The sequence below is a fragment of the Desmodus rotundus genome, chromosome 12 (assembly GCF_022682495.2).
Source record: "Desmodus rotundus isolate HL8 chromosome 12, HLdesRot8A.1, whole genome shotgun sequence".
Lineage (NCBI taxonomy): Eukaryota > Metazoa > Chordata > Mammalia > Chiroptera > Phyllostomidae > Desmodus > Desmodus rotundus.
In genome coordinates, this window is record NC_071398.1 from 72332559 (window position 1) to 72356948 (window position 24390).

General features: G+C 54.1%; 1 protein-coding gene across 3 annotated transcripts; it reads left to right on the forward strand.

Annotated features, from left to right (window-relative positions):
• The first annotated feature begins 295 nt into the window (after positions 1–295).
• Positions 296–22823, forward strand: SLC41A1 (solute carrier family 41 member 1). Of its 3 annotated transcripts, none has more exons than XM_053915175.1 (11): positions 296–427; positions 2915–3947; positions 11171–11278; positions 12330–12401; positions 13050–13194; positions 13345–13491; positions 14102–14249; positions 15106–15185; positions 16092–16226; positions 16943–17091; positions 20242–22823. In XM_053915175.1, exons 2-11 carry the CDS (start codon positions 3573–3575, stop codon positions 20425–20427), a joined length of 1545 nt encoding a protein of 514 aa, XP_053771150.1. In that variant the 5' UTR covers positions 296–427; positions 2915–3572; the 3' UTR covers positions 20428–22823. The 3 variants fall into 3 exon arrangements, with proteins under 3 accessions (XP_053771150.1, XP_053771149.1, XP_053771151.1); XM_053915174.2 differs by lacking the exon at positions 296–427 and adding an exon at positions 877–1267; XM_053915176.2 differs by lacking the exon at positions 296–427 and adding an exon at positions 1369–1669.
• The last annotated feature ends 1567 nt before the right edge of the window (positions 22824–24390 follow it).

A 24390-nucleotide genomic window follows, 5' to 3' on the forward strand; every position in this document is an offset into this window, starting at 1 on the left:
ACACCCCCTGCACAACAACATCCCAAAGAGAACCGGTACTGAATTTGCGTTGAAGAGGTGGAGATACCCCAGGGAGGAAGTGGCGAAAGGCTAGATGGGAACACCCCTCTTTGATCCCACAAGGTGCGTCAGGGAAAGTTGGATTTCGTTTAGCCCGATATGGAGACATCTCTCCCCACGCTGCCCCCAGGTTCAGAGGGTCAAAGGAAGCCGGCTCCACTCCGCCCCAACCTCAGGTGGTGCGTGTGGGACCGCAGCCGTGAATCTGACACATTTTCCTCCCGTCCGCCCGTCCCCACCCCTTTTAAGGCCTGGCCTTTTTAAGGCCGGTTCCATTCGGGCTGAGCCATCTGCTTAGAAGAACGCGAGATGTGGCGGAAGCACGAGGTGACAAGGCAGCTGGAGCGGAGCCGTGACCGAGAACAAGGTAGGGACGGTTCTTTCCGAGCACGGAGCCCCGGGAAGGAGCCCGGGAGCTCCACAGGGTAGTTACCCGGTCTTCCCGAAGGCCAAAGGCTCCGGGGAACACTCAAGATGCCAGAGCGGTCGCGCACAGGCTCACTGGCCTTTACCGGGCGAGGGAGGCTCTGGGGGTGGCGGGCGGGCGGAGGGGGACGGAACAGCGCGAAGACCACCAGGCAGTGGGAACCGAGGCCGCTGCCGTGGAGCGCTGGGCCCCGCGCGAGCGCCGCGAGGGGGGAACCTCAGGCTCCCAGTTCCCGTCACCCCGCGCAGCGGGTTTCCCCGATGCCCCGCCCCTCCGCACAAAGCGAAGGAAAAGGGCCGGACGAGGCGGAGCCCGCCCCCTTCTTCATCTCCGATTGGTTGCTGCGCTGTCCATCCAGAATCTATTTTTGATGGAGAGGGGGTGCCACCCACTCTGCCCCAGATCTCGTTTGCCACTAGCAGCCAACCAGTCGGGCCCAAGTCCGCGGGCCAAAAGCGATTGGGGGCGAGTGAGCTTGGCCCTACAGTCCCTGGTGCCCCCGCCCCGGCCTGAGGGGGTGTATCCAGCCCTCCCGGCCACCTTCCTCTTCTGGAAGCGGAGCAGCGGCCTCGCTGTAAGGCAGAGGCGAAATGTAGCGAGCCGGGGGTCGAGGCTGGACGCTTGCCTTGGCTGGGGGTGTGGGGGGAGGGCACGCCGAGGGCCGAGGAGGACTGCCGAGGAAGAGGAGTGATGAGAAGAGGGGGAACCCTGCACCCCCCAAGACCACGGGCCCCTGCTGCCACTCGCCAGGCGCCCCCCTTCCTCCTAAACGAGGGGCAGGTCAGTCCCGTTGGGGTGGGGAGGGGGAGCGGAGGGCGGGAGTCCTGGCGCGCAGCGCATTTGCTGAGTCTGAATCTGGGAGAGGCGAAGGAGGACACCCATTTACTTCTTCCCCACCATGGGTTCGGGGATGGTAAAATGGGTCTTTGTGTCCCCTCCTCAGGGCATCCTGGTTCCGTTTTGCTTCTTTTACCCCACGGCCTTAGGCCTGTCCGAAGTCTCTTTACTGGAAGGAGTGGAGTAAGGGACTGGCTTCGCTTCCTGCCAGTCCCCTTTCAGGTTCGGTGGCCTACGTGGAAGACAGGAGGAAGAGGGAGGGTAAAGTTTTAGCAGACTCAGAAACTTTACTGGCACAGGAGCGGCGGGCTCCCTCCTGCTCAGAGGCTTCCCCCTGGATCTCCAGTGAGTGTCTTTGAAAGAACCGCAGGACTAGGTTAAAGGAGACTGGAAAAGGGGGTCCTGATGACTTGAGTCCATGGGCCAGTTCCTGGAGTTGGACCCACCCTTTCCCAAACTGGAGTTGACTAATTGTGTGTGTTTGGAATACTTAAGGACCTATTCATCTTACCTCGGGGAATTCCTTTTAAAATTATTTTATTTTGTAAGAGTTATTCTGGGGACATGGAAGAGTGGGATCAAGCCCTGGGGATTCCTTTAGGCAAACCGATGCTGGATAATTACAGCTCAAGAGACTTGTACTTGGGAGCAAGTGCATTTTGACTTATGTTGCTTTGTTTTGCTTTGCTTTATTATTTTTTTTAATTAGTGCTTTGGGGGCTTTTGTTTGTTTGTTTGTTTGTTTTTTAAGAATTCCACTATATCCAACTCTCAGTAACCTGGGGAACAGGGAGAACCTGGGAACTGAAATGTGTGCATAATAACCAGAAGTTTCACCTCTCTCTCCTCAAAGTGAGATAACGCCCTTGTCCTATCTGACAAGCTCACAGGGCCCAGACAAGGAGGAGAGCAGTAGAGACAGAGGCCTGGATCCAACTCAATGTCTGAGCTTTTTGTAACTGTTGACTCTCAAGGGCAGGAGTGGGTAGGCCTCTGGCTCCTGGCCTTGGTCTGGCAGGCTTGCCTCGTTACCCTGGGAGTCCTCCTATTTATTTTTTTTCTCAGGGGCTAGGGTGCTTGGGGGTCTGCGCACCTTCACTCGGTGATCAAATTCTCCCTGTTTAGTTGCCCGGTGTGGCTGTCTTGCAACTGTAAACAATTACGTTCTACAGTGGTGTGGCTGCGTGGCAGGCAGTCTGTGACTGAGTTTGTGACTGACTTCACTGGGAAACCACATCTAAATAATCCTGGGCTCCTAATGGACATTTAAGAAGGGGTACCCCCAAGACATCCCTGGCCACCTCCAGTTGCTGAAAAGAAAGTGCAAGGTCTCCTGCACAGCATCTTTCCCACCCGGGCTGCTGCCACTGTGGGGATCCATGCAGGGTGGGGTGGGGCGGGGCCAGTTTCAAGGACTGCAGGGATAGTGCCTGCTGGGCCTCCAGATGTTGCGGTGCGGCGGGGAGCGTAATTTCAGTGAAAAGAACTAACTCTTTATGCCTGGCTTGTGCCTGCCGTTATGCCTCCCAGTAGGAGCTGTCCTTTGCTGTATCTTAACACTCTCTTTTTCTTGTCTTCCTCCCACATAAGGTGTTCCACACAGGTTCTCGTGACTTGAAGGACCAGGGATTTGGGGAGCTTCAGGGTCTTCCCAGGAAGGAAGGCAATCTCTGGAAGAAAGGTGAAAGACGACAGACCGTGCCCTGGGACCAGCAGAGCCCCAGAAGCTGTGGGAAACTTACGGATCCCCGCCAGAGGAGTGGGACGAAGCCACAGCTCCAGGCCCAGGCTGCCTTCTGAAAGATTTGAACTCAAGCTACTTTTCATGAAAGAAGGGCCACCTCAGAGGGTACCCCAGACTTGGCTGGGCTCTTCTGCTCTGGACGTCTCTGCTCTGAGGGGCCTGCTGCTGAGAACCAAAGAAGATAAGTGGTCAGATTAATTTTCCCTCAGCCCGCGCTGGACGACAGAAATCAGGCATCTGCACCCCTAGTGGCTGGCTGCTGGGTCTGGTGAAGAGTTTCTGGTTCCCTCCAGCTTGCGGTTTCAGTGCTTGATGGGGCTGCTTGTTGGTAGATCAGTTTTTGCAGCGCCTGGTATGAGCAGAGAGCCGTGGGAAGAGGTCCTGCGGCACCCAAGCCTGAGTTCACCCCAAGACTAAGTTCTTTCCCGAGTTAGAGAGGGAGAGAGAAAGAAAAAGGGAGAGAGAGAAAGAAAAGTTTCCCCGTTTCCATTTTCCCTTCCCGTCATGTCCTCTAAGTCAGAGCCAAAGGACATCCACCAGCTGAACGGGACTGGCCCTGCTGCTTCACCCTGCTCTTTAGATGGCCCCAACCGAGAGCCCCTGGCTGGGACCTCTGAGTTCCTGGGGCCTGATGGGGCTGGGGTAGAGGTGGTGGCGATTGAGTCTCGGGCCAATGCCAAGGGGGTCCGGGAGGAGGACGCCCTGCTGGAGAATGGGAGCCAGAGCAATGAAAGTGACGACGTCAGCACAGATCGTGGCCCCGCACCACCCTCCCCGCTCAAGGAGACCTCCTTTTCCATTGGGCTGCAAGTGCTGTTTCCCTTCCTCCTGGCAGGTTTTGGGACTGTGGCTGCGGGCATGGTGCTGGACATCGTTCAGGTAGGACCTGGGAAGGGCAGTTTTGACTGTGAGCCTTGGGGCCACCTTTCCTCCTGGCAGAGCTGCCTCTCTGCCTCCCTGTCAGAAGCAGCTGCAGCTTCCTACAATACTTTGGATCCCTTTGGATCATGTCCTCAGTTTCTTCTTGGTTTGGTCACTTACTACAGAAGTCTCGAGGAAGCCCAGCAGCCCCGGAGAAGTGGTCCGGGCAGTATTGCTTAACAGAAGCAGAATTGGTTCCAGGGCTCAGGCTTGGAAGAGGACGGATGGAATGGGGCTGTTGCCTGCCATTCCTCCAGGCATTCCTGCTAAGCCCAGCTCAGTCGGAGACATTTAGATGGGTCTCCTGTTTTTCCTTCACTTGAGGTTTCAAGGATACCCATAGCGGAAAGCTCAGTTTCAAGTCTCCTCTCCATCCCCCTGCTGGGCAGGAATTTGTCTGGCTGCCAAGAGGGTCTCAGATTAAGTGGGAAGGTTCTTAAAGGCATTTTGTGTTGCTTATCTGCTTGTAACCTTGGCCCGTTCTCCTTGGGGAATGCGGGTGGGCACATGCTGTCCGATGCATGCTTTGGGGCATTGGGTGGGGTGGCATGATAAGATCTAGAAGTGCTGATTGTGTGACATAAATGAGGACAAAATGTAACCAGGCCTGGACAGAACTGGCCTCTTTGCTCCATACCTGTCTTCATGAACCTGCCTCGGGCAAAGAGTGCTCTTTTTGAGGCTACTGGGTAGAATTAAGGATAAGAATTGGCAGGTTCTAGAAGATAAGAGCCAGGGACATGCTATGTTAGCATATTGCGGGTTAGGACTTACCTGAAACCTGCAAGTCCAAGAGATAAAGTCTTCTTTCTAGATGACAGTTTTTGAAGCACAGTGAGGCACACAGAGCTTTCTGAAGGTACTGCATTTAAGTTAATCATTAGCAGGCATCGAATTCCTGCTGAGTGCTGGGCTCTGTCCTAGGTACTCAGAGAAATACTCAGGCCAAGGGAGATCTGGCCTTTGCCCTTTAGGACCCCTCAGTGTGCTCCTGGCCGTGAACTCTCTGGACGATGTGGAACTCAGCATCCCCTCCCCTGTGCTAGTCCAGCCCCACAAACGGCGTGTGCGTGCAGTGATGCAGAGAGCCCTGCTGGTGGGCCTCGCCATGCTTATGTCCCAGGGAACTGAGGGTAGTTGGTTCTAGATGCTTCCTTCTTTGACTTGAGCCCTTCGGGAAAACCCTGCACCTTCGGTTGCTAATGAGGGTGCTGTTTCTGTCGTGCTAAAGTGCCCTGTACTGCCTCCTCCCACCGCTAACCTGTTACCTTGAGGATTGTTCCTCATCCAGGTGAGGAAGCCAGCTGGCAGCCGAGAAGGCCAGCTTTGGGTTCCTCTCACCCAGTGGCTGCCTCTCCTCCTCGGGCAGTGAGTGGGGGGAGGAGAAATGAGATTTGGGTAGCAGTTTCTCTGCCGATTCTGTCCCTTTCCTGCGACCTTGGTTCTCATGTTTGTAGAGTTTTTCAGTTCTGATTTGCTCTCTACAAAGGGGTCCGGAACCAGGGTCCAGTGATGAACTGGGAGAGGGTTGTTCTACTTTCTGGATGACACTGGTATGAGGTGCACACGCTGGGCTGCTCCGCAGGAGCCATGATCATCTCCACTTTGTAGATAGGGAGCCCACGGCTTGGAGCAGTCAGGTAACTTGGTCCCGGGCCTCTGATTCAGAGCCTCTACCGTTAGCCTCTATGGCCTTCACCATGGCGTCTCTTCACCAGCTGGTTAAAGATTCTGGGAGGAGTCTGCTCTCTTTGTCTTCCCCTGAGCAGGGTGGACTGAAATCTGGGACAATTGGAGTTATATTGTAAAGTAAGCAAGAACAAAAATCTTAGAGGGCCCTCTGCCTTTCCATCCCACACGCCCTGAGAATTCTGCAGTTGGAAAAGGCTCTGACATCTTGCCCCACCCCCACAAGCCCAAGACATTGAGAGACTTAGGTAGGGAGCCTTTGGAGCCTGCCCAGTGTACCCACAGAGGGCCAGTATTTGTCCTTGGTGTGGCACCTGAGCTCACTGCAGAATTAGGTCTGGTTGGTATGGATGACAATGGTTGGATTGTCTTCGTCCCCCTCCCCCAGCCTCCCTGCCAAAGCCGGGCTGGAGCAGGCCATGCAGATAGCTGCAGTGATATCATGGGAGGGGGTGGGTGCAAAAAGAACAGGACATGGAGCCGAAGGGAGACTTCAGTCTGTGCCCAGGGGAGCGAAAGGGCAACTGACAATCTCAGGTTCAGGAAGAGCAAGATGATTTCTAAGGATTCCCACCTGCATTCACCCTTCACGAGCTAAGATGGCCTTCAGAGGGCAGAGTCTTGGGGTGCTTCAGAGACTGGGGCCGTCTGGAGGACGTGGCTGTAGAGTGTCCACAGTGTTCCAAGGCAACTGAGCAGAAGTCTGTGTTGGTACAGATGTTTCGTTGGCCCAGGGCCCCCAATCTCTTCCTGCCTCTGCAGAGGACCCGATCTCTTCCTGGAAAGCCCACTTCTGTCTCCTCTTACCTGCCCTCCACTCACTGTGTACAGCCAGCTCTGCCGTGAGGTAAGGGGCTGGCCTACTGACCCAAAGTAGGAAAAGGATAAATGGACTGCCACCCGCTCCAGTTTCCCCACCGTGGCTGAAAGTTCCTGCAGCATTTGGGAGGGAAAGCAGGATTGGGCCCAGTGTTGGAACTGAAGTGAAGGGGTTAGAATATCGTCCTGGCTGCTGCAGGGCCTTTTTTTTGTCAGCCTTTTGAGGGATGGGGGTGGCAGAAGGGGGTATGCGCACCTTCAGTGGAATTCCCGGCTGTGTTGAGACAGGTGGGATTCCTAGGTCCTTATTTTAACTCACTGTTCATTTGCTGAGGATCCCAAGGAAAGTAGACCCCCTTCCCCAAGCACCTCCTTCCCTGGCTTTCCTTCTGGCTCCGTATGTGGGAGCACCTCCAAAGATGAAAGTAGATGGCAGGCGTGGGCTTGGGCAAGCGGATTGAGAAAGAGGCATTCTCTCCTGTCTGGCCTGCTTCTGTGTCTGGGGCATTCCTGGGCAGGACACCCAGGTCCCGTCTCACTTGACCACCCCTTTCTCACGCTTTGTACCGCTGTTCCCTGGCATTGCCCTGAGGCCCTTTCCTTGGACAACTAGAGGGCACCTGCAGGGTTGGGGAGGGAGGGAGGCTCAGATAGGTGAAGACATGGCTTACTCTAATCTGATCTGGAAGGTCATCTCCAGTCTCACTTCCCAAGTTCCCCACAGCCTGTGCTTAGAGCTTATCTCTGTGGATTTCAGGCTTAAAGTCTTGACTGCAACTCTTCCTGGCTGTGACCTCCTGTCTTCCCTGTTGCTACCCTCCTGGAGGGGAAGAGGTTCGGGACAGAGCACTCTAAGGCAGGCAGGGGTCTGTGTGTGAGGCCAGAGTGGGTAAGCGGGGTAAGGACAAAGAGGAGGTATCGGCAGGGTCACTGAGATGAGGACTCCGAATCGGGATTATTTCTGAGTGAGGGTGGGCAGTCTCATCCCTCACCCCGAGAGCTTCAGGGGCCAGTGAGCCCCCCCCCCCCGCCCCGATAAGGAAGAGCTGGAAAAGGGTCTGCATTTCTAAGAAGCAGTGAAATGTGTAGATGCATCTCCTTACCCCGCCCCCTCCCAGTGGAGCCCTACCTCCTGGACCTCCCCCTATCTCATCCCCCGCAGAGCGGGAAGGTGTGGGTGAGGTTTGGCTGGCAGGGCTGGCAGGTTTGTCTTCAGGGGCAGGCACTCCCAGTCAGGATGAAAAAGATGGGCCTGAATTAGGCTGAAGCAGGAAGGACACACTGTCTGCCCCTGCCACAGACTAGGAACCCCTGACCTCAGGGCCGCCCTGCTTCCAGCCTGCTTCCACATCACCAGCATCTCCTCCCAGAGCTCTGTGTGTGTGCGCGCATGCCCTGGGCTGCATCTTTGAGAGGGTTTTGTGGGTAAAGAAAGAATGTGTGTAGGAGTTGGCTGCTCTGACCCAAGTGCCAACTTGGCGTTGCCGGGCTCGGGCTGCGTGAGGTTCCAGGCTGCATTCTGCGTGCATTGGGAGAACTTGCTTGTTCTCCTTGCTTGCCTGTCCATCTCTCACCTTAGCGCTGCTAAAACCCCACACCTTCTAGGTCCTTGTGTAATTAAAGGGGGGCTGGGACTTGGAGTATGCTTATGGTGGCTGCCAGAGGGGCTTAGCTGAACATCATACATATTTTTTTGTAAATAATTACGAAGACAAACAATATTCCTTAGAAACAGTTCAGGAACTGTTACTTGCATACACCTGGAGTATTTCTTTCCAGCTCTTCCCCTACCCAGCACATATGCCCTACGCAGTATGTACACCTACCTGGAGAACTAAGCTGTTCACAGAGTTGGCAGCCAGGGAGCTGAGAGGGGCAGGTGGTTTGCAGTGAGGAGGGGCTATGAGGCTGTGCTCAGAATGGAGCTTTGAAAGCCCACAGTGGGCCACCCTCCTGAGGGGAGGGGAGCAGAGGGGAATTCTTCCCTCTCTGAAGCTGCTTATCCAGTTTAGGTGAGGAAGGAAGAGGCAAATCAGAGCAAGGCCAGGCCTGCAGGGACCTGGAACCCCAGCGGTGTGCACCAGCATCCAAGAGTAACAGTCCCCAGGTCCCTCCAGGGCACATGGGGCTCACTGGGGCCGTCTTCTCTCTGGGGCTCTGGCGGTGAGAAGGGATTCAAATCCTTCCAGCCTTTGGAAGGGTCTGACTCTTCCTGTGGGTGCCTGAAAGCTCAGCAACTCTTACTGGGAGAGGGGGGCCAGGGAAGGGGGTTTCTGAGAGGGGCTTCCCTAAATAGAGTCCTAGGCCCTCCACCTGCAGGGGGCCAGGCCAAGAGCCCAAGCAAGAGCTCTGGCCCTAATGGGATGAGCCCTTCCCCAGGGTAGAGCCCCTACCCCGCCAGTCACACACACACAGAACTCTTGAGGAGACAAGGGGGGTCCCTGCCTTGTAGGACCAACCCCTATTGTCCAGCCTCCCCTGGTCTCTAGTCCTGGCCCAGTCCCCTCTGATATTCTCGATCATCTTTTGTTAATTGAGGTAAAAAAACAAAACACGTAGCATAAAGTTTTTATTTTTCATTTTAACAGTTTTTAAACGTGTGAGTCAGTAGTGTGAGGCACACTCACACTGTTGTGCTCCCATCAGCGCCGTCCCGCTCCAGGACATTTGCCTCTTGCAGAACTAAAGCTCTGTGCACATCGAACACTAACGCCCCTGTCTCCGCACCCCACCCACTGGCATCGCCATTCCACTTCCGTTTTCTATGAACTCGGCTTCTTCAGGTACCTCATATAAGTAGAATCACACAGCGTTTGTCTCTCTGTGTCCGGCCTATTTTATTTCGCACAACATCCTCAAGGTTCATCCATGCTGTGGCGTGTGACAGGATACCCTTCCTTTTTCAGGCCAAATAATGCTCTGTGTTATGTCTGTACAACCTTTTTTTTCCTACTTTCCCATCAAGGGGCTCTTGGGTTGCTTCCACTTCTGGGCCATTGTGAGTGGCGCTGCTGCGAACGCGGGTGCGCAGATGCCTCTGTGAGAACCTTGTGGATACGCACCCAGCAGTGAGGCTGCTGGGTCATGTGACAGATTCTGTTTCAATTTTTTTAATTGTATTTTAAAATTTTGGAGGAACCGCTATATTATGTTCTGTAGTGATGACACCATTTTACATTTCTACCAACAGCGCATAAGGGTTCGAATTTCTCCACATCCTTGCCAGCACTTGTTATTTGCTGAGTATTCTTTTTAGTGGAAACTCTCCTGATCAGTATGAGGGACATCTCGCTGTAGGTTTGATTTGCAACCTTGCTCATCTACAACTATAGTGTTGGTGCTGGAACTGCCTTTAAAGACCATTTGATCTGGCCCCTTCATTGTCTATTTTATAGTTGGGAGCTTGCGGTCCTTGTACTTGTGCAAGGTTGCCCCTGGCCTTCGTGGGGAGGGTGTTGGAGAGGCGGCATGAGGCCCCGCCCCGTGCTGTCCTGTAGGAGACGGGAGGCTGTCAGTCCAGCACATCACAGCACTTTGCCTCTACCTGCGACCCGAGACCTGTGTACTTCTGCCTGGTCGCCTGGCCCCTCCTCCCTCTCCAAACCTGAAGGCTTTCTATTCTTAAAACAAATAAAGGAACCCACATTGCTGCCAAGGTCAGGGAGGGAGACGCAATTCCAGCCTTTTCTACAAGTCTTTGGTTTCAATTACAACTAAAGGAGCTTTCAAATAACCAATCCTGGCTCCTACTTTTTTCCTCTCAGCACTAGTGAGCGTGGTGCTCTCTGAACCTTAGTTTCCTCATGTACAAAGTGGGGTTATGAAAAGCCCCCACCTCACTGGGATGTTGAGAGGATGGACTGGGAAGGGCACGTAGAGCACTTCGCCTAGCAGAGTCTACTTAACGGATGTCAGCTGATGGAGCTGGTGGGAAAGCCGGGCCGGCAGTCCCGGGACCAGCACCCACGTCTCCTGCCCCAACCCAGTGCTTTCTCTGCAGGGGTGTACTTGCCTCTCCTAGATCAGAGATTGGGGAAGGTGTGTGGGGTGAGAGAGCTCAGAGGAGGAATAAAAAGCCTCTTGCAGACGAGCATTTTGGGTTTAGGGGCCACAGTCTTAATTCAGACCCTGTTTGGAAGGAAAATTGCTATGGCTCAGGCCCAAAACCCTTAGAGATAGAAACCAAACAAACTCTAATCTCCTCAGCCCCGCGGAGCCCAGCTCTCAACAGCTGAGACAACACTACCCAAGGCTGAGGCCACGGAGAAAATGGACTAAAGGCAAAGGGGTCGGGGATTACGATTTGAGGGGGAATCTCAAAAGAATTTGGGGTTATAAGCCACCGGGGGCGACTCAGCTGTGTGGGTCCTCACTGTTCTCTTCCCCCTGGCTCTGAACAGCAGGCCGAGGAAGCAGAGTCAGGCTAGGGACTCCTGACCAGAAGAGACCCTCCCCCTCTCCCCCTGTTCCGGGTGGCAGGAAGTGGGGGCTCTGTTGTTTGGCGCATCGTGGGCTTGGTTTGGTTCCAGGGTTCTTGGAGGAAAGGTGGCTGGTGTGCTCACTCCCCGCTGATTCCATTTCCTCCTCAAGCCCCTGATCCCAGTCTATCTGTTCAGCCTTGAAGCCAGCCCCTCGGGTCACTGACATTCGTGAGGTCTGTTTTCACCTTGCAGCATTGGGAAGTCTTCCAGAAAGTGACAGAGGTCTTCATCCTGGTGCCTGCACTGCTGGGGCTCAAGGGGAACCTGGAAATGACCCTGGCGTCCAGGCTGTCCACCGCAGTGAGTGTCCGGGCTGGGAGGCCTGGGGCATGCAGAGGACTCGGGGCAGCGCAGAGCCGGGCTAGGAGAGCATGACTAGTCTTTCTCAACTGCCCGTGCCTGGGGCGTGGGGCCGGGGTGGGCAGGTGCAGGGAGATCCCAGGCTGGGTGTCCTGCTCCTGGCAGGGGCTCCCTGCCCCAAGTGGTTCCCAGGCTCAGTTTCTGGATGTCCCAGCCGTCCCTGGGCTCTTGCCCCACCCCCTGTTTTGCAACCTACCTCGTGACTATTTGTGCAGCTTTGACAGGAGAGCATCATGCTGGTCCCTCCACCTGCACAGATGGGGGCCTCCTCTGATCTCCAGCCCTACTCTGCAGCTGGGCCGGAGCAGAGCCAGGCCTTCCCAGCCCCCCTCCCATCCCGTTCCCTTTCCCCGATGGCTTTAAAGGAACAGATGAGGAGGAGTGCTCATTGCTCTTACCTCCCGGAACCACATAGATCAGCCATGACGGCTCAGAGGCTGAACCACCTACAGAGCCTTGGGATGGGAGGTGGGAGGCAATAAAACTCAAGCAGCTGGGGGAACCAGGTGGCAGGGATGTCCCTACATGGCCACAAGTCTGGAGAAGGCAGCAGAGAGAAGTGGTGGCAGCCAGCCTAGTCTGCCCCAACCGGCCCTGCTTCTGGTCTTTCCCATGCCACCTCACTGCTTCCCAGACACTTTTGCAGCTGCAGTTCTCCATCAGCACCGAAGTCTTTCCTCCATTAGGACAGCGTCAGAGCTGGGGACCCATCGGGGTCATTGTAACCCATGCGGGAATGGGCTGCCCTTGCTCAGTGACTCTCCTGAGAGGAGGGAGGAGGAGGAGGCTGCCTTAGGAGCCCCCTTGCTGCCCCCACCCTGCCGCAGGAGCTCCGTCCCTCTCACTCCAGTCCCCCCAATCCTGATTCCCTCTGTGGGGCTCATGTTCTAGTCCCAGAGTCTGAGGCCACGTGATCTAGGTGGGGTTCTAGTGGGCTGGGCTACAGGCCTTCTCCAGCCTGGAGTTCCAGTCCCTGTCCTCCCTCTTCCAGGCCAACATCGGGCACATGGACACACCCAAGGAGCTCTGGCGGATGATCACTGGGAACATGGCCCTCATCCAGGTAAGAGAGCAGGAGCCAGAGGCTGGGCTGAGCACCCTCCTTGTCCAGAATCTGAAAGGCTTAGATCAGCCCCAGCTGGGTCCTGAGTGGACAGGACCTGGCATGCCACTGAGCTGGCTTCTCCCAAAGCAGCTTTAGGAGGTAGCCAGGTTTCCCAGGAAAACAGCCAGGAAACTCCAGTATCTCAGTGTCGGTTCTTGGCTCCCTGTCTGCAGAGGGCTCATGTCCCCACAGATCAGACTCAGAAGACTAGAGTGCTGACGTGTACTTGACCACCCTCGTCCCATGTCCCCAGGAGGCCCCACAGGTGCTGCACTGGAGTCTTTCCCCTTTAGGCCCAGGCCTTGTCTCTGGACTGAAGTCTTAGGCGCTGTTGAACTCCACCCACCTCAGTCCCCAGAGGAACACTCACTCATTCAGCCAGTTACATGTCCTAGGCCCCTGCAGGGTGCACTGCCTAGTACTAGTGTCTGGTGTGAAACTAAATAAATAAAGACATCATTCCAACTTGGGAGGACTGGACAGTCCCGCCCAGCGTGCCTCCTGGGGCTGCTGAGGGCCAGGAAAAGGTCTTGTCAAGTGCTCAGTGGCCTCGGCTGAGAAGCTCGCTGCTCCCAGGGCTCTCTGAGTCACCACTCCCCTCCTTAGGTACAGGCCACAGTGGTGGGCTTCCTGGCATCCATTGCAGCCGTGGTCTTTGGCTGGATCCCTGACGGCCACTTCAGTATCCCGCATGCCTTCCTGCTCTGTGCCAGCAGCGTGGCCACGGCCTTCATTGCCTCCCTGGTACTGGGTAAGGAAGGGAGGGGAGGGCCTCCCTGGTACTGGGAGGAAGGGGGGCTGCCCCAGAAGTGGCAACTGGGCCTGGTACCTCCAGACTCTCTTTTTGTTTCCACCCCTTTAACTCTTCTTACCCTTCCTGGCCTCTCCCCTTCCTCCCCAGGTATGATTATGATTGGGGTCATCATTGGCTCTCGAAAGATTGGAATCAACCCAGACAATGTGGCCACTCCCATTGCTGCCAGCCTGGGTGACCTCATTACCTTGGCACTGCTCTCAGGCATCAGCTGGGGACTCTACCTAGAGCTGGGTGAGGCTGAAGCTACCAAGGGTGCAGTCCGGGGGGATCCTGGGTGGGGTTGGGAGAGTGGGGTAATGTGTGTGCAAACGTGTAAGCACTTCTTACACGTCTTTATTTGGTTGGAGCACAGCTGTAGGGACTCCCTGCCTTAGAGAGATGAGGCTAAGTGCTTACTCAGATTCATGCTTGCGGCAGGGGCAGGGGGATGTATCGGAGAAATATGTATGTGCCTGCTGGGTCTTGTGGATTCGTGCTTCCCTTGGAGGGGTAAGGTGGGAAGGGTAAAGGAAAGTAACTGAAGGCTGGAATCTGCTCGCAAAATAAAGAAAGGGAGGGGAGATGGTGATTTCTGGGGATCAAAGCAGGAAACCTAGAATCTGGTCTCTGCCCCTTATGAGGCCAGTGCTGGGGGGCTTTCCCTTGGTTTTCTCCTCTACAAAATGGAAAGGCCGGCCCCGCCATCTCCCAGCCTTACAGTGAGGGTCAAATGAGGCAACATCTTTTCAGGCCATCAGTGCGGCGTTGCCGTTGATCTGTTGGGATGTTGGCAGGCTCGGCCAAGGGGAGGCTGGGAGCAGGGAGCCGCGGTACTCACCTCCCTCTGTTCTCTGCTTCTCAGGTAACTGGCAATACATCTACCCCCTGGTATGTGCCTTCTTCGTGGCCCTGCTACCCGTCTGGGTGGTGCTGGCTCGACGGAGCCCATCCACAAGGGAGGTGCTGTACTCTGGCTGGGAGCCTGTCATCATTGCCATGGCCATCAGCAGGTAGGACCCGGCCTCGGGCACATCCCCCCACCCTTCCCATCCTGCCAAAGACTCCCTTTTAAGCCCTGAAGATAGGGAGCATGGCGCAGACCCTGCAGATGCCTTCAATAGTGTATCAGTCACATGTCCTTCTATTGCACGTGACAGAAACCATCTGAAGTGGGTTTCATTGAAGATCAGAATGCACTGACGTAGGGAACTAAAAAGGCACAGCTGGATTCAGGAGCAGAAATTTTATCATTAGGGCCCCAGTATCCTCCATCTCCCAGTGCTGCTTCCCTCATGCCGGCCTGCAGTTCCGGGTTTACACTTTTCTATTTTTGCTAGTTTCAGTGGTAAGAGAGAATCTTTCAACAATTTCACAAAGTCCCGTTTTAGAATTTCATTGGCTCTTCTTCAGTCACATGACTATCCCTGAGCCAATCACTGTGGCCATGGAGATGTAATGCTTTGATTGGATGAGTTTGGGGCCTAGTCAGCATGGAATAAGGTCACGTGAACCACAGTGACTGAGTTTGAGAGAGGCCATTCCCTGAGGGAGAACTCAGTGCTGTCACCAGAAGGGGAAATAAATACTGAGCGGGCAGAACAGCCAGGTTCTCACAAGCACCCCTGCGGTGGCTCCTCTAGCCAACTTGGGAGGTGGGCACCACCAGCTTGCCCGGGGAGCACCGTGACAGTTATGAGCAGCAGCTGCTTCTGGCAAAAGAAGCGAGGACTGGAAGACAAGGGACTCCTAGGAGCCACCTTGCTTCCCTTCCTGCCCAAGGCCAGGTGGGCCTGTCCCTCTCATCCCAAGGACTGGAACAGAACCCTTTAATGGCTTTTATGTCATTTTGTCTTCGTGTCTATGTAGTGTGGGAGGCCTCATCTTGGATAAGACTGTCTCAGACCCCAACTTTGCAGGGATGGCTGTCTTCACACCTGTGATTAACGGTGAGCTCTTGGTCTCAGCTGCCAGGGGAAAGCAGAGGGGAGAAGAGGATTTAGCGGGCTTTGTATCGGTCAGCATTCTAGCAGCAAAGAGAATCCTGCTCAGTTAGTTCAGGACTTTAAAGAAAGGGTCTGCTCCCAGAAGTGGGAGCAGGGTAGAAGGACCAACCAGAGATGTTAAGGCACCCAGAGATTAGCAACAATAGGAAGCCCTAGTCCTCAAGAGTCGGGGGAGAAAATAGTGTTACGGAAGCCCAGAGAGAGCCCATCTCTGCCCCTAGCGGGGGTAAGCTACTGCCATAAAGCAGAAAGGGATCATGGAAGAAATACCTTACCTGTTTCTCCCTCCTCCCACCCTCTCTGATCGCCTGCTGATGCCTCCTGTTGAACAGACCCAGCCAGAAGCCCCAGCACGGGGGGTAGGGTAGTACAGTCTGTAGAAGTCCCCCTCGCAGGGCTCAGCACAGGGGATTGGTTGTGGGACGGGATGGCAACAGCAGCAAGCATGGTTCCTGGGCAGGGCACCAGATTACAGAGCGCAGAGCTCAAACCTGATACTGGGCGTTGGTTACTGGAACCAGCGCATAAGCACTGGGTGCCTGGGTCTGCTCAGAGCTCTGGAGAGGGGCTGGGGCAAGGCAGGGCCTCGTCCCCTGGGCAGTGTGCGACAGCAGGTGCACACACCGCACTGCTGGAGAAGTCAGGCCCCTGGGCCTGCAGATCTGCCTGTGTCCTGACGGCCACGTCCCCATAGCGGGAAGGATGGGAGCAGCCTGAGAGAGTCCCTGCAGTGGGGGCGGGGTATCTTCCTCTTTCTTTCTAATGTCTCTCTCTTGGGGAATAGTGAATAGGTCAAGCCCTCCCGACTCATCCCTCCCCCCATGTCTAAAGTCTTACGTGTCTCTGCAGGTGTTGGGGGCAATCTGGTGGCCGTGCAGGCCAGCCGCATCTCCACCTTCCTCCACATGAATGGAATGCCAGGGGAGAACTCCGAGCAAGCCCCTCGCCGCTGCCCCAGTCCGTGCACCACCTTCTTCAGTCCTGGTAATGGCAGGGTCCCAGCCTCCCAGGTCCATTGCAGCCCTGGGGGGAGGGGATCATCAGTCAATAAACCTCACTTCAGGAACAGCTGGGGGATAAAACAGCTATGGTACATTTACACAATGGAATACCACTTGGCCGTAAAAAGGAGAAATTTTACCCTTTGCAACAGCATGGATGGACCTGGAGAACATTGTGTTAAGTGAAATAAGCCAGTCTGAGAAAGACAAACACTATATGATTTCACACATATGTGGAAAACTGAAGTAACAAACAATAGAGACCGACTCTTAGAGAGCAGGCCAGCACCTCTGCGGAGGGGAGCGTTAGGGGTAGGGGGGTCGAGCAACAGAGAGAAGGGACTCATGGCCACGGACAACAGGGGAAGACAAATGGTAATGGGAAAAATGCAATAAAAATAAGTAAATAAATATTCATAGGGCTCAAAAAAAGAAAGAAGAGAAACTGCTGGGCCCAGGTCCACAGGTCCTTTTCCTATGCTGGACTTCACCAGCTGTCGTGGAGGGGAGACGCAGTGGAGGGGAGACGCAGGCAGGAAGGCTCTCCTCTCCTGAGATGCCCTGGGGCTGGCCCCCTCGGGCTGCGGAGGTAGAGGCAGTCCCCCGTGTGCTGCCCTGGAGTGTGGCGCGGTAGCTCCTGACTTTGGAAGGCTTTCTGGAGCCAGGATGCCTCCTCATCCCTTCCTTCCCTGGTCCCAGATGTGAACTCTCGCTCGGCCCGAGTCCTCTTCCTTCTCGTGGTTCCAGGACACCTGGTGTTCCTCTACACCATCAGCTGTATGCAGGCCGGGCACACCACACTCACACTCATCTTCATCGTCTTCTACATGACAGCGGCGCTGCTCCAGGTAGGGCTGCGGAGGCACCGTGGAGGCGGGGCTGCCCGGCAGGGGTGGGAGGGGCGGCCCAGCCTCGCCCGTCAGATGCTCTTCGCCTCTTTCTGTGGGACTGGATGACAGGTCGACACGGGACAGGGTCTCTGGAGAACAGAGACACCAACTAACATGCAGTATGACTTTTGCCCCAGTGGTAGAATTATCTCTGAGCCCAGTGGTACATTTGTAAACTGAGAGGAATGAACGAGAGGTGGAGGTGTTCAGGCAGGTGGTTGTAGGGCGCTGAGCAGGTGGGTTTTGGCCACAGAGCGCCACTTGGCTCTGTTTTGCATGCTGGGCTTCCTTGGGAGATTTCATATGAATAAAGGGTTTCCCAGCGTAGGGAAGGGTCAAAACCTAGAGAACCTGCAGGGTCCTGTTCAGCGCCACCATTCTGTAATACCATGATACCTGTCCCTTGTTGTATTATTACATTTCTCAACATTCTATTCTGAGATAATTATAGATTCACAGGAAAGTGGGAACAAATACACAGAGAGGTCCCGGGTACTGTCCGCCTGTTTCCCCCAGCGGTGACCTCTCACGTGACTACAGTACAGTGTCAAAAGCAGGAGGCCAGCCCGGACCCCACCCCCAGGGCTCCCTGGGATCGCGGCAGTTGTGCCTGCACTCGTGTGTGTTTACCTTTGTGCGGCTGTGCCGCATGTAGATCCAGGTAGCCCCCCCCCCCCGTAGTCAAGACACAGGACTATTCCCTCAGCACACGGCCCCTTTGTAGCCACACGCACCCTCAGCATTACATTCTACATTTCTGTAGATTTGTTTTTTGAATCAGTAATAACAGACACATTACAATTCAAAATGTTTTAAAAGGTTCGTAGTGAAGCCTCAGTGAAGGGTCTTCTTTCCTGCCCCCTCCCCAGCCATCCAGTTCTCCTCCTCACAGGCCACCCATGTGTCCGTTTCTTATCTACCCTCCAATTCTTTCATGTCTGTACAAGCAAACATGTATATTTTTCCTATTTTCCTCTGTCTTAAATTTTTTTTAAAGCTTTTATTTATTTTTAGAGAGGAGAAGGGAGGAAGAAAGAGAGGGAGAGAAACATCAATGTTGTGGTTGCCTATTGCACGCCCCTCACTGGAGAACATGGCCTGCAACCCAGGCATGTTCCCCAACTGGGAATTGAACCGGCGACCCTTTGGTTCGCAGGCTGGCCCTCCGTCCTCTAAGCCACACAAGCCAGGGCTCCTCCTTTTTTACACACAGGTAGTCCTGCTTTTTTCACATAACAGTTTATCTTAGAGATCATCCCACATGGTAAAGAGAAGAACACCCTGATTTTTTAGGCTGCATTCTATTCTGTTATAGAGGTGTACCCTAATTTTATTTAACCAGTCCCCGCTATTGGCAATCACTTATCCCTCCAACTCCTCACCGCCGCCTTGAGAGAGGTTGTGTGTTGGGACCTCTTGGCAAGGACAGGGCTGAGAACCAACCAATCAACCATGTGTTGTTTCCTCGAAGCAATTACCCAGGTCACCACATTCTCTTGCAAGTGTACTTGGTGGGAAAGAGGAGGGTCTGTGGCTAGAGGTTAGCCCTTGGCCTACATTGGGAAGGATAGGCCTTAGTTCCAGTATCCATGACAAGCATGCTGGGGGACACCGTCACCTCTGCTCTCTTCTTTAGGCCTGTGACAGGCCAGAGCCTGGCACTTACTGCCCATGAAAGCTCTTCCTGCCCCTTTGCTGCCTCCTCTCAGTCGGGCGTTCCAGGGCCTGCTCAGGAGGCTGGAGTGCAGAGACCGCTGCTGCCATTCTTCTCCTGGGGCGTGTCCCGAAGTCCTCCTGCCACGTGCTTTATCTGGGGCTCCTCTGAAGCTGCTGGAAAGGGCGTGAAGTTATTGGGGCTGCGGGTTGGCTGTGTGCTGGGCCGGGGAGAATGGGAAGGGTGCTAGAACTATAGCCTCCGGCTCCCTGGAGAGAAGTCAGGAAAACAACCAAGTTTGCCTAAAAATAAGTCTCAGTTCTAGCTTCTTTATCCCCCAAGTCCCTGCATCTGAGCTCCTTAGGGCAGGATTAACATACCGCAGAATTTGCAAAGGGCAGTCAAGAGTAAAGCCTCCCACATGACTGTTGGAGTTTTACCACTGGCGACCACTGCATTCTCACACAGGTGCAGTCATTTGGGGGCCCACGTCTCAGGGGTGGTGCTGAGCATACAGAAGATGCGGGCCTGCCACTCACCCGTAGCATCTAGATGAGGTGCATTTCCAGCTTAAAAAGTGCGCGTGAATCTTGTTGAAACGCAGCTTCTCATTTAGGAGACCTGGGGAAGGTGGAGGGGGGTGGCTGAGCCTCTGCATTCTCACAAGCTCCCAGCCGCTACTGCTGCTGCTGGTCCTGGGCCCACCAGCAAGGTTCTAATCTACATCTTTCTTAGTTGTCTGTAGTAACGGAGGGAACCCAAGGGCACAGGTAAATCCAAGCAGCACATAATCCAAAATGTCTTCTGAGTTGCTATGCACCGTCCACTTTCAATGTAGCGGACTTATTCATAGTTCTGTTTTGCTAGAACTAACGTTAAAACACCCTTGCATTCTTGGGGCACACAACAGCAGCATGGAAGGGGTCAGGAGGAAGCCAGCTTGGGTTAATCATCTGCTGCTCAGCCGGCTGCGCTGGCAGGAGCCTCGAACACTGTCCTTATTCCACTCCGCTCCTAGGAGGAATCCCTCTGTGAAAAGCCAACCCCAACCCCAACCCCCTGCCAGGCTCCACCATGGCAGGAATTGGAGTGACCTGAGGATAAGATGACCTAGAATTAGAGGCAAGAGGACTGAATTCCTGCAGCAAGGAGGGTTTGGGTCAGGAAGCCCCTCATTTGGTAAATTTGGGAGCAGAATGTAATGCTGACGTGAGTGACCCTGGAGTGCAGCATTTTCCTTTCTAAAGGGCCCACATGATGCCTGTCATCTGTTCAAGGCGGTAATTGTAGGGCAGAGGAGCACAGAGAGAGCACCCTTTGGAAAGATGAGCTGTCCCAGCGTCAGGACTGTGGGGAGCCAAGCCCTGGGACGCAGTGAACGGATCCGATGGTGTGGCCTCTGGCTCCCCCTGGAGAGAGGAATGGCTGTGGGCTGAACCCTTCTGTCTCTCCAGGTGCTGATTCTCCTGTACATCGCAGACTGGATGGTGCACTGGATGTGGGGCCGGGGCCTGGACCCGGACAACTTCTCCATCCCGTACTTGACAGCTCTGGGGGACCTGCTTGGCACGGGGCTCCTAGCACTCAGCTTCCATGTCCTCTGGCTCATTGGGGACCGAGACACTGATGTCGGGGACTAGCCTGGTCACTCAACCCTCTCCCCACCCTCTGCACTTTCTTCTTGAACTTTGTCTTCTGTCCCCCTTCCTCTACCCACTCCATACTCCCACCTCTTTCTAGGACTTCACCTTGATACCGGATTCTCATTATTTTCAATGGGAATTTTTATACATTGAGCCAAGTTTGTATAGCAAGAATTCAGGCAGGACAGATGGACTGAGACAAGCGGGACAAGTAGATTTTGAGACAATCACAAGTGCAATTTCGTGGTGGGTGCCTCCGGGTGAGGTGGACTGGGGCAGGGGTTTCGTCCGGAATCTGGGGACATGCTTTAGCAGACTTAGTCTTGGCCCTAATGAGAAACCCTTTGTGAGTGGGCTCTGGTGTTTTTGTTTCCTTTCTTTTTTTTTTTTTTTTGGTTGAACAGAGGGATAAATTTCACTACCCCCCCCCACACACACACTTCTTCTAGAAAAGGACCAACTTCAAGGCATGAGGCAGGAGACCGCTGCCCTTGGCTCCACGTAACCCCAACCCTGTGCTCTGCCCTCTGGACCAAGGCCCTTCTGCTCTCAGAAAGGGTGAGGCGGACTGACCGAGTTGTGCGCATGCCCCTTACCCACTTGCCTGGGAAGCACCACTGACCCCTCCCAGTCATCTTTTTGCAATAGATTGTCACATTCAGAAAGAAATGAGCAGTGGCCTGGTTTCCTTGTTGACCCACATTCACCCATAGGTTTGCCAAGATCTATTCTATTCTGTCTGGGCCCAGAGGACCAATTCTTCATGTCTGTTCACCTTCCTCTCTAATTGTCTCTAAGCACCACCTTCCCCAGAGCTTGCCAGATTGGGTTCCGAGGTTAGGGACGGGAATGGGTATGCGGGGAATGGTTAGGAGGTTGAGGGCAACCAGGGGTGTCTCACTGCTGCTGTTTCTCCTGAGGACACGTGGTCATGTGGTCACCTGAGACTGTCACCTCCTAAAATCCTGCATCCTGTCATGTCATGGAGGTCAGTTGTCCTCTCTCTTGGCTTCTGCCCATATTCACCATTCATTCGCTTACTCATTCAGCAAGTTCACTGCCCCTCCAAGAGGAGGGCCCCTGCAGGCATGGTCTCAAACATTCATCGAGCAGTATTTATGGAGTGCCTATGTGTTAGGTACCGTACCAGGCACTGAGTAGCCAGTGGTAAGGGAAATACAGCTCTAACCTCACCTCATTCCCCGGAAAAAGGCCACATGCTCCTTTGAATCTGGCAGGAAAAGTTTCCTTGCTGCACCTGTATCACCACGCCAGGATCTGCCTCTGGATCTCCCCCCTAGACCCCACCTCTGTAAAACGCTGACCGCGGCTAGAGCCCCCAGCCCCACGGCTCAACCAGTGTTTATTTCTCTAAGTGACCCTTCCTCACCTTCCCTACCCGCCACCTCTCCTCACCAGCCACCCAAAAAGGGAATCAGAACTAGTAGACAAGACATCAGAACCAGACGACCAGCTTCAGCTAGCTGCCTCTGCTTTTCTCTGCCTAGCACGAGGTTGGGAGGACACCAGAGTCGCTGTATCTTACCCACACGCGACTCTGAACAGATGGGCTATCTGTCCACGCTCACACATGTACACATCTGGGTGTTCGATGCAGGGTTTCTTCTAGCCTATCTACAGCCTCCCCAGAAACCCTCCCCTCTGTCCTTTAGACCCACTCCCAGGGGAAGGCCAAAAAATGACCTTGTCTCTTGCCAACACCATGCCTTGTCCCAGGAACTTGCCCTGAACCCCCAGATTCTGTCTTCTCTCCCTCCATTTCCACCCAGGCCACCTAGTGGGGTCTAGAACCTTAGAGTTGGAAGGAATCGTAGAGGTTATCTAGTTGGAGCTATGTCCAACAGAGTTCATTAACACCAGCCTGGGCTTGTTTCTGCTCCTCGGGCCTCGCGTCTTGTCTCCTGTCTCCAAACACGTTTGCACACAGACTCCTCTTGTACAGGCACCAACACCAGCTCCTCTGCCCCTGAGGCTGTGCCCTGTAGTCCCCAGTCCCTCCTGCCCCTGTCACACCCTTTCCTTATCTCTGGAGTTTGGCCAGGCTGCCCCGGAAGACTCTGAAGCATCTTCCCTTGCCAAAAATGCAGGAAGGTGGGCGCGCCCCCAGCCCTGAATGTGTGAGCAGGAGGACTGGGGTGCGACGCAGGGAAGTGGAGTTGGCGCTCACGGGAGACTCGTTTCTTTCCCCCTGACTGCACAGACTGCATGTACTTCCGGCCTGGCTGCAAGGAGCGACATTGGTTTACTCTCGTACCCTTAAAAAGTTACAGAACTGTGTCTTAAGAGAATTATTTATAGTTGCTATAACTGAATTGACAGATGTCAACATAACTGATAAATTATATTTGGTAAATAAAGAGGACGTTTATTTAGCTGGTCGGTGGTTCCTGTGTGTCTCATCAAAAAGCTTCAGCTGTTGTTTTGGGCCCCTCTGTAGTCCCCCCTCCTTCTCACTCAGACCTGGGAAGGGGCCGCACTGTGACAAGAAATGAGACGCCTCTTAAGTACAGAGGCACGTGATAGAAGACACAAATCAGTCATCTCTGAGAAACAACCGTTGGTCTCCGGCGTATTCCAGAAGCTGAGGCAGGGGCCTTGCCCTCCACTCACTGGTTCGGGCCCCGGTTTGGGGATCATGCCGAGGGGTTAAGATTCTTTCCCTGCAGAGTCTTACAGTCTGGTTGGGTCAAAATAATAGTAGCTGTTATTTGTTAGATACTTACCATATGCCCTCTCTCTACTCAACCCTATGAGCCCTCAGAAATTTACAATTGACTGCAAAGGGTTTGGAGTCAGGCCTGGGTTCAAATCTTAGCTCTTCTGCTGTGTTCGTGGGGCCTCGGGCACGTTATTTAGCCTCTCTGAGCTTCCGTTTCCTCGCCTGTACTAAAACCTGTCTCCTAATTACTAGGAGACGTGACTGAGCACATACTAAACCCAAGAGCACTAGTCAGTATTGAAATGAGGGGGAGGGAGGCCAACGACGGGGCAGGGTGGGCACACGGACCATAGGTGTGAATCAAGGGTGGCCACAGGAGCGGACAGGTGGGAAGGACACTAAGCCAAGGCTTGAGGCCCAGGGAAGTCTGGGAGGAAGTGTGGAAGGACAGGAGTTAGAAAGTGGGTGAAGAAAGATCCGTTTGTAGGGGGAACAATAAGCTAAGCGGGGAAGCGAGCCTGGTCTTTTGGGAACTACAGGTAGTTCCATTTGACTGGAGTTTGGGGGACAGGGGGCGGCGACTCCAGACCGTATGAGGCAGACACACTGCAGCCCCAGCCAGGGCTGACTTCAGCGTCTGTGCTGGGAACCAGTGGACCCCACGTGTCCCCCACAGGCTGTGTGACAGTATGTATAGCATATACTGAATGCTGAGCGTTAACCATCTCAGTAATCAGTCCTTTTTTTCCCAGCTTTATTGAGGTATAATTGACAAATAAAATTATAAGATATTTAAAGTGTATAAGGTGATGTTTGATATACATTGTGAAAAAATTCCCCCATTGAGTTAATAAACCTGTTCGTTACTTTACACATTTATCACCCCCCCCCCCTTTTTTCTGGTGAGAACATTTAAGAAATCACCATTTTATAACAAGCCTGGGCTCTAGGACTAACTCTTCAAAGCAGCAATATATTATACAAGACTCTGAAGACTTCATGGGAAGAGGACAATTGCATGTTCATTATTGTTTATATGTTTTTATGTACAGTATATTATACTTTTAAATAATAATAGCCTCATTTACACCTTCAAAAGCGTCTCTAATAATCACAAAGTAGATCTCACCGTCTCATGAGGGAGAAACTGAAGCTCAGAGGAGCTCTTTGTTTTCCCACCCGGGTTTCTCTCGGCCCAGGGCCTTCCCACGGCGCCAGAGGCCAGGCGAAACCGCCGGCCACGGTGCCCCTGCACCCGAACACAGACACGCTCCTGAAAG

What these genes read in the sequence shown, in the direction of transcription:
- SLC41A1 (XM_053915175.1), top strand. Translation starts at nt 3,573, where the DNA reads ATGTCCTCTAAGTCAGAGCCAAAGGACATCCACCAGCTGAACGGGACT. An exon ending in CTTCACACCTGTGATTAACG is followed by an intron (nt 15,186 to 16,091) that starts GTGAGCTCTTGG and finishes GTGTCTCTGCAG; the next exon opens with GTGTTGGGGGCAATCTGGTG. An exon ending in TGACAGCGGCGCTGCTCCAG is followed by an intron (nt 17,092 to 20,241) that starts GTAGGGCTGCGG and finishes CTGTCTCTCCAG; the next exon opens with GTGCTGATTCTCCTGTACAT.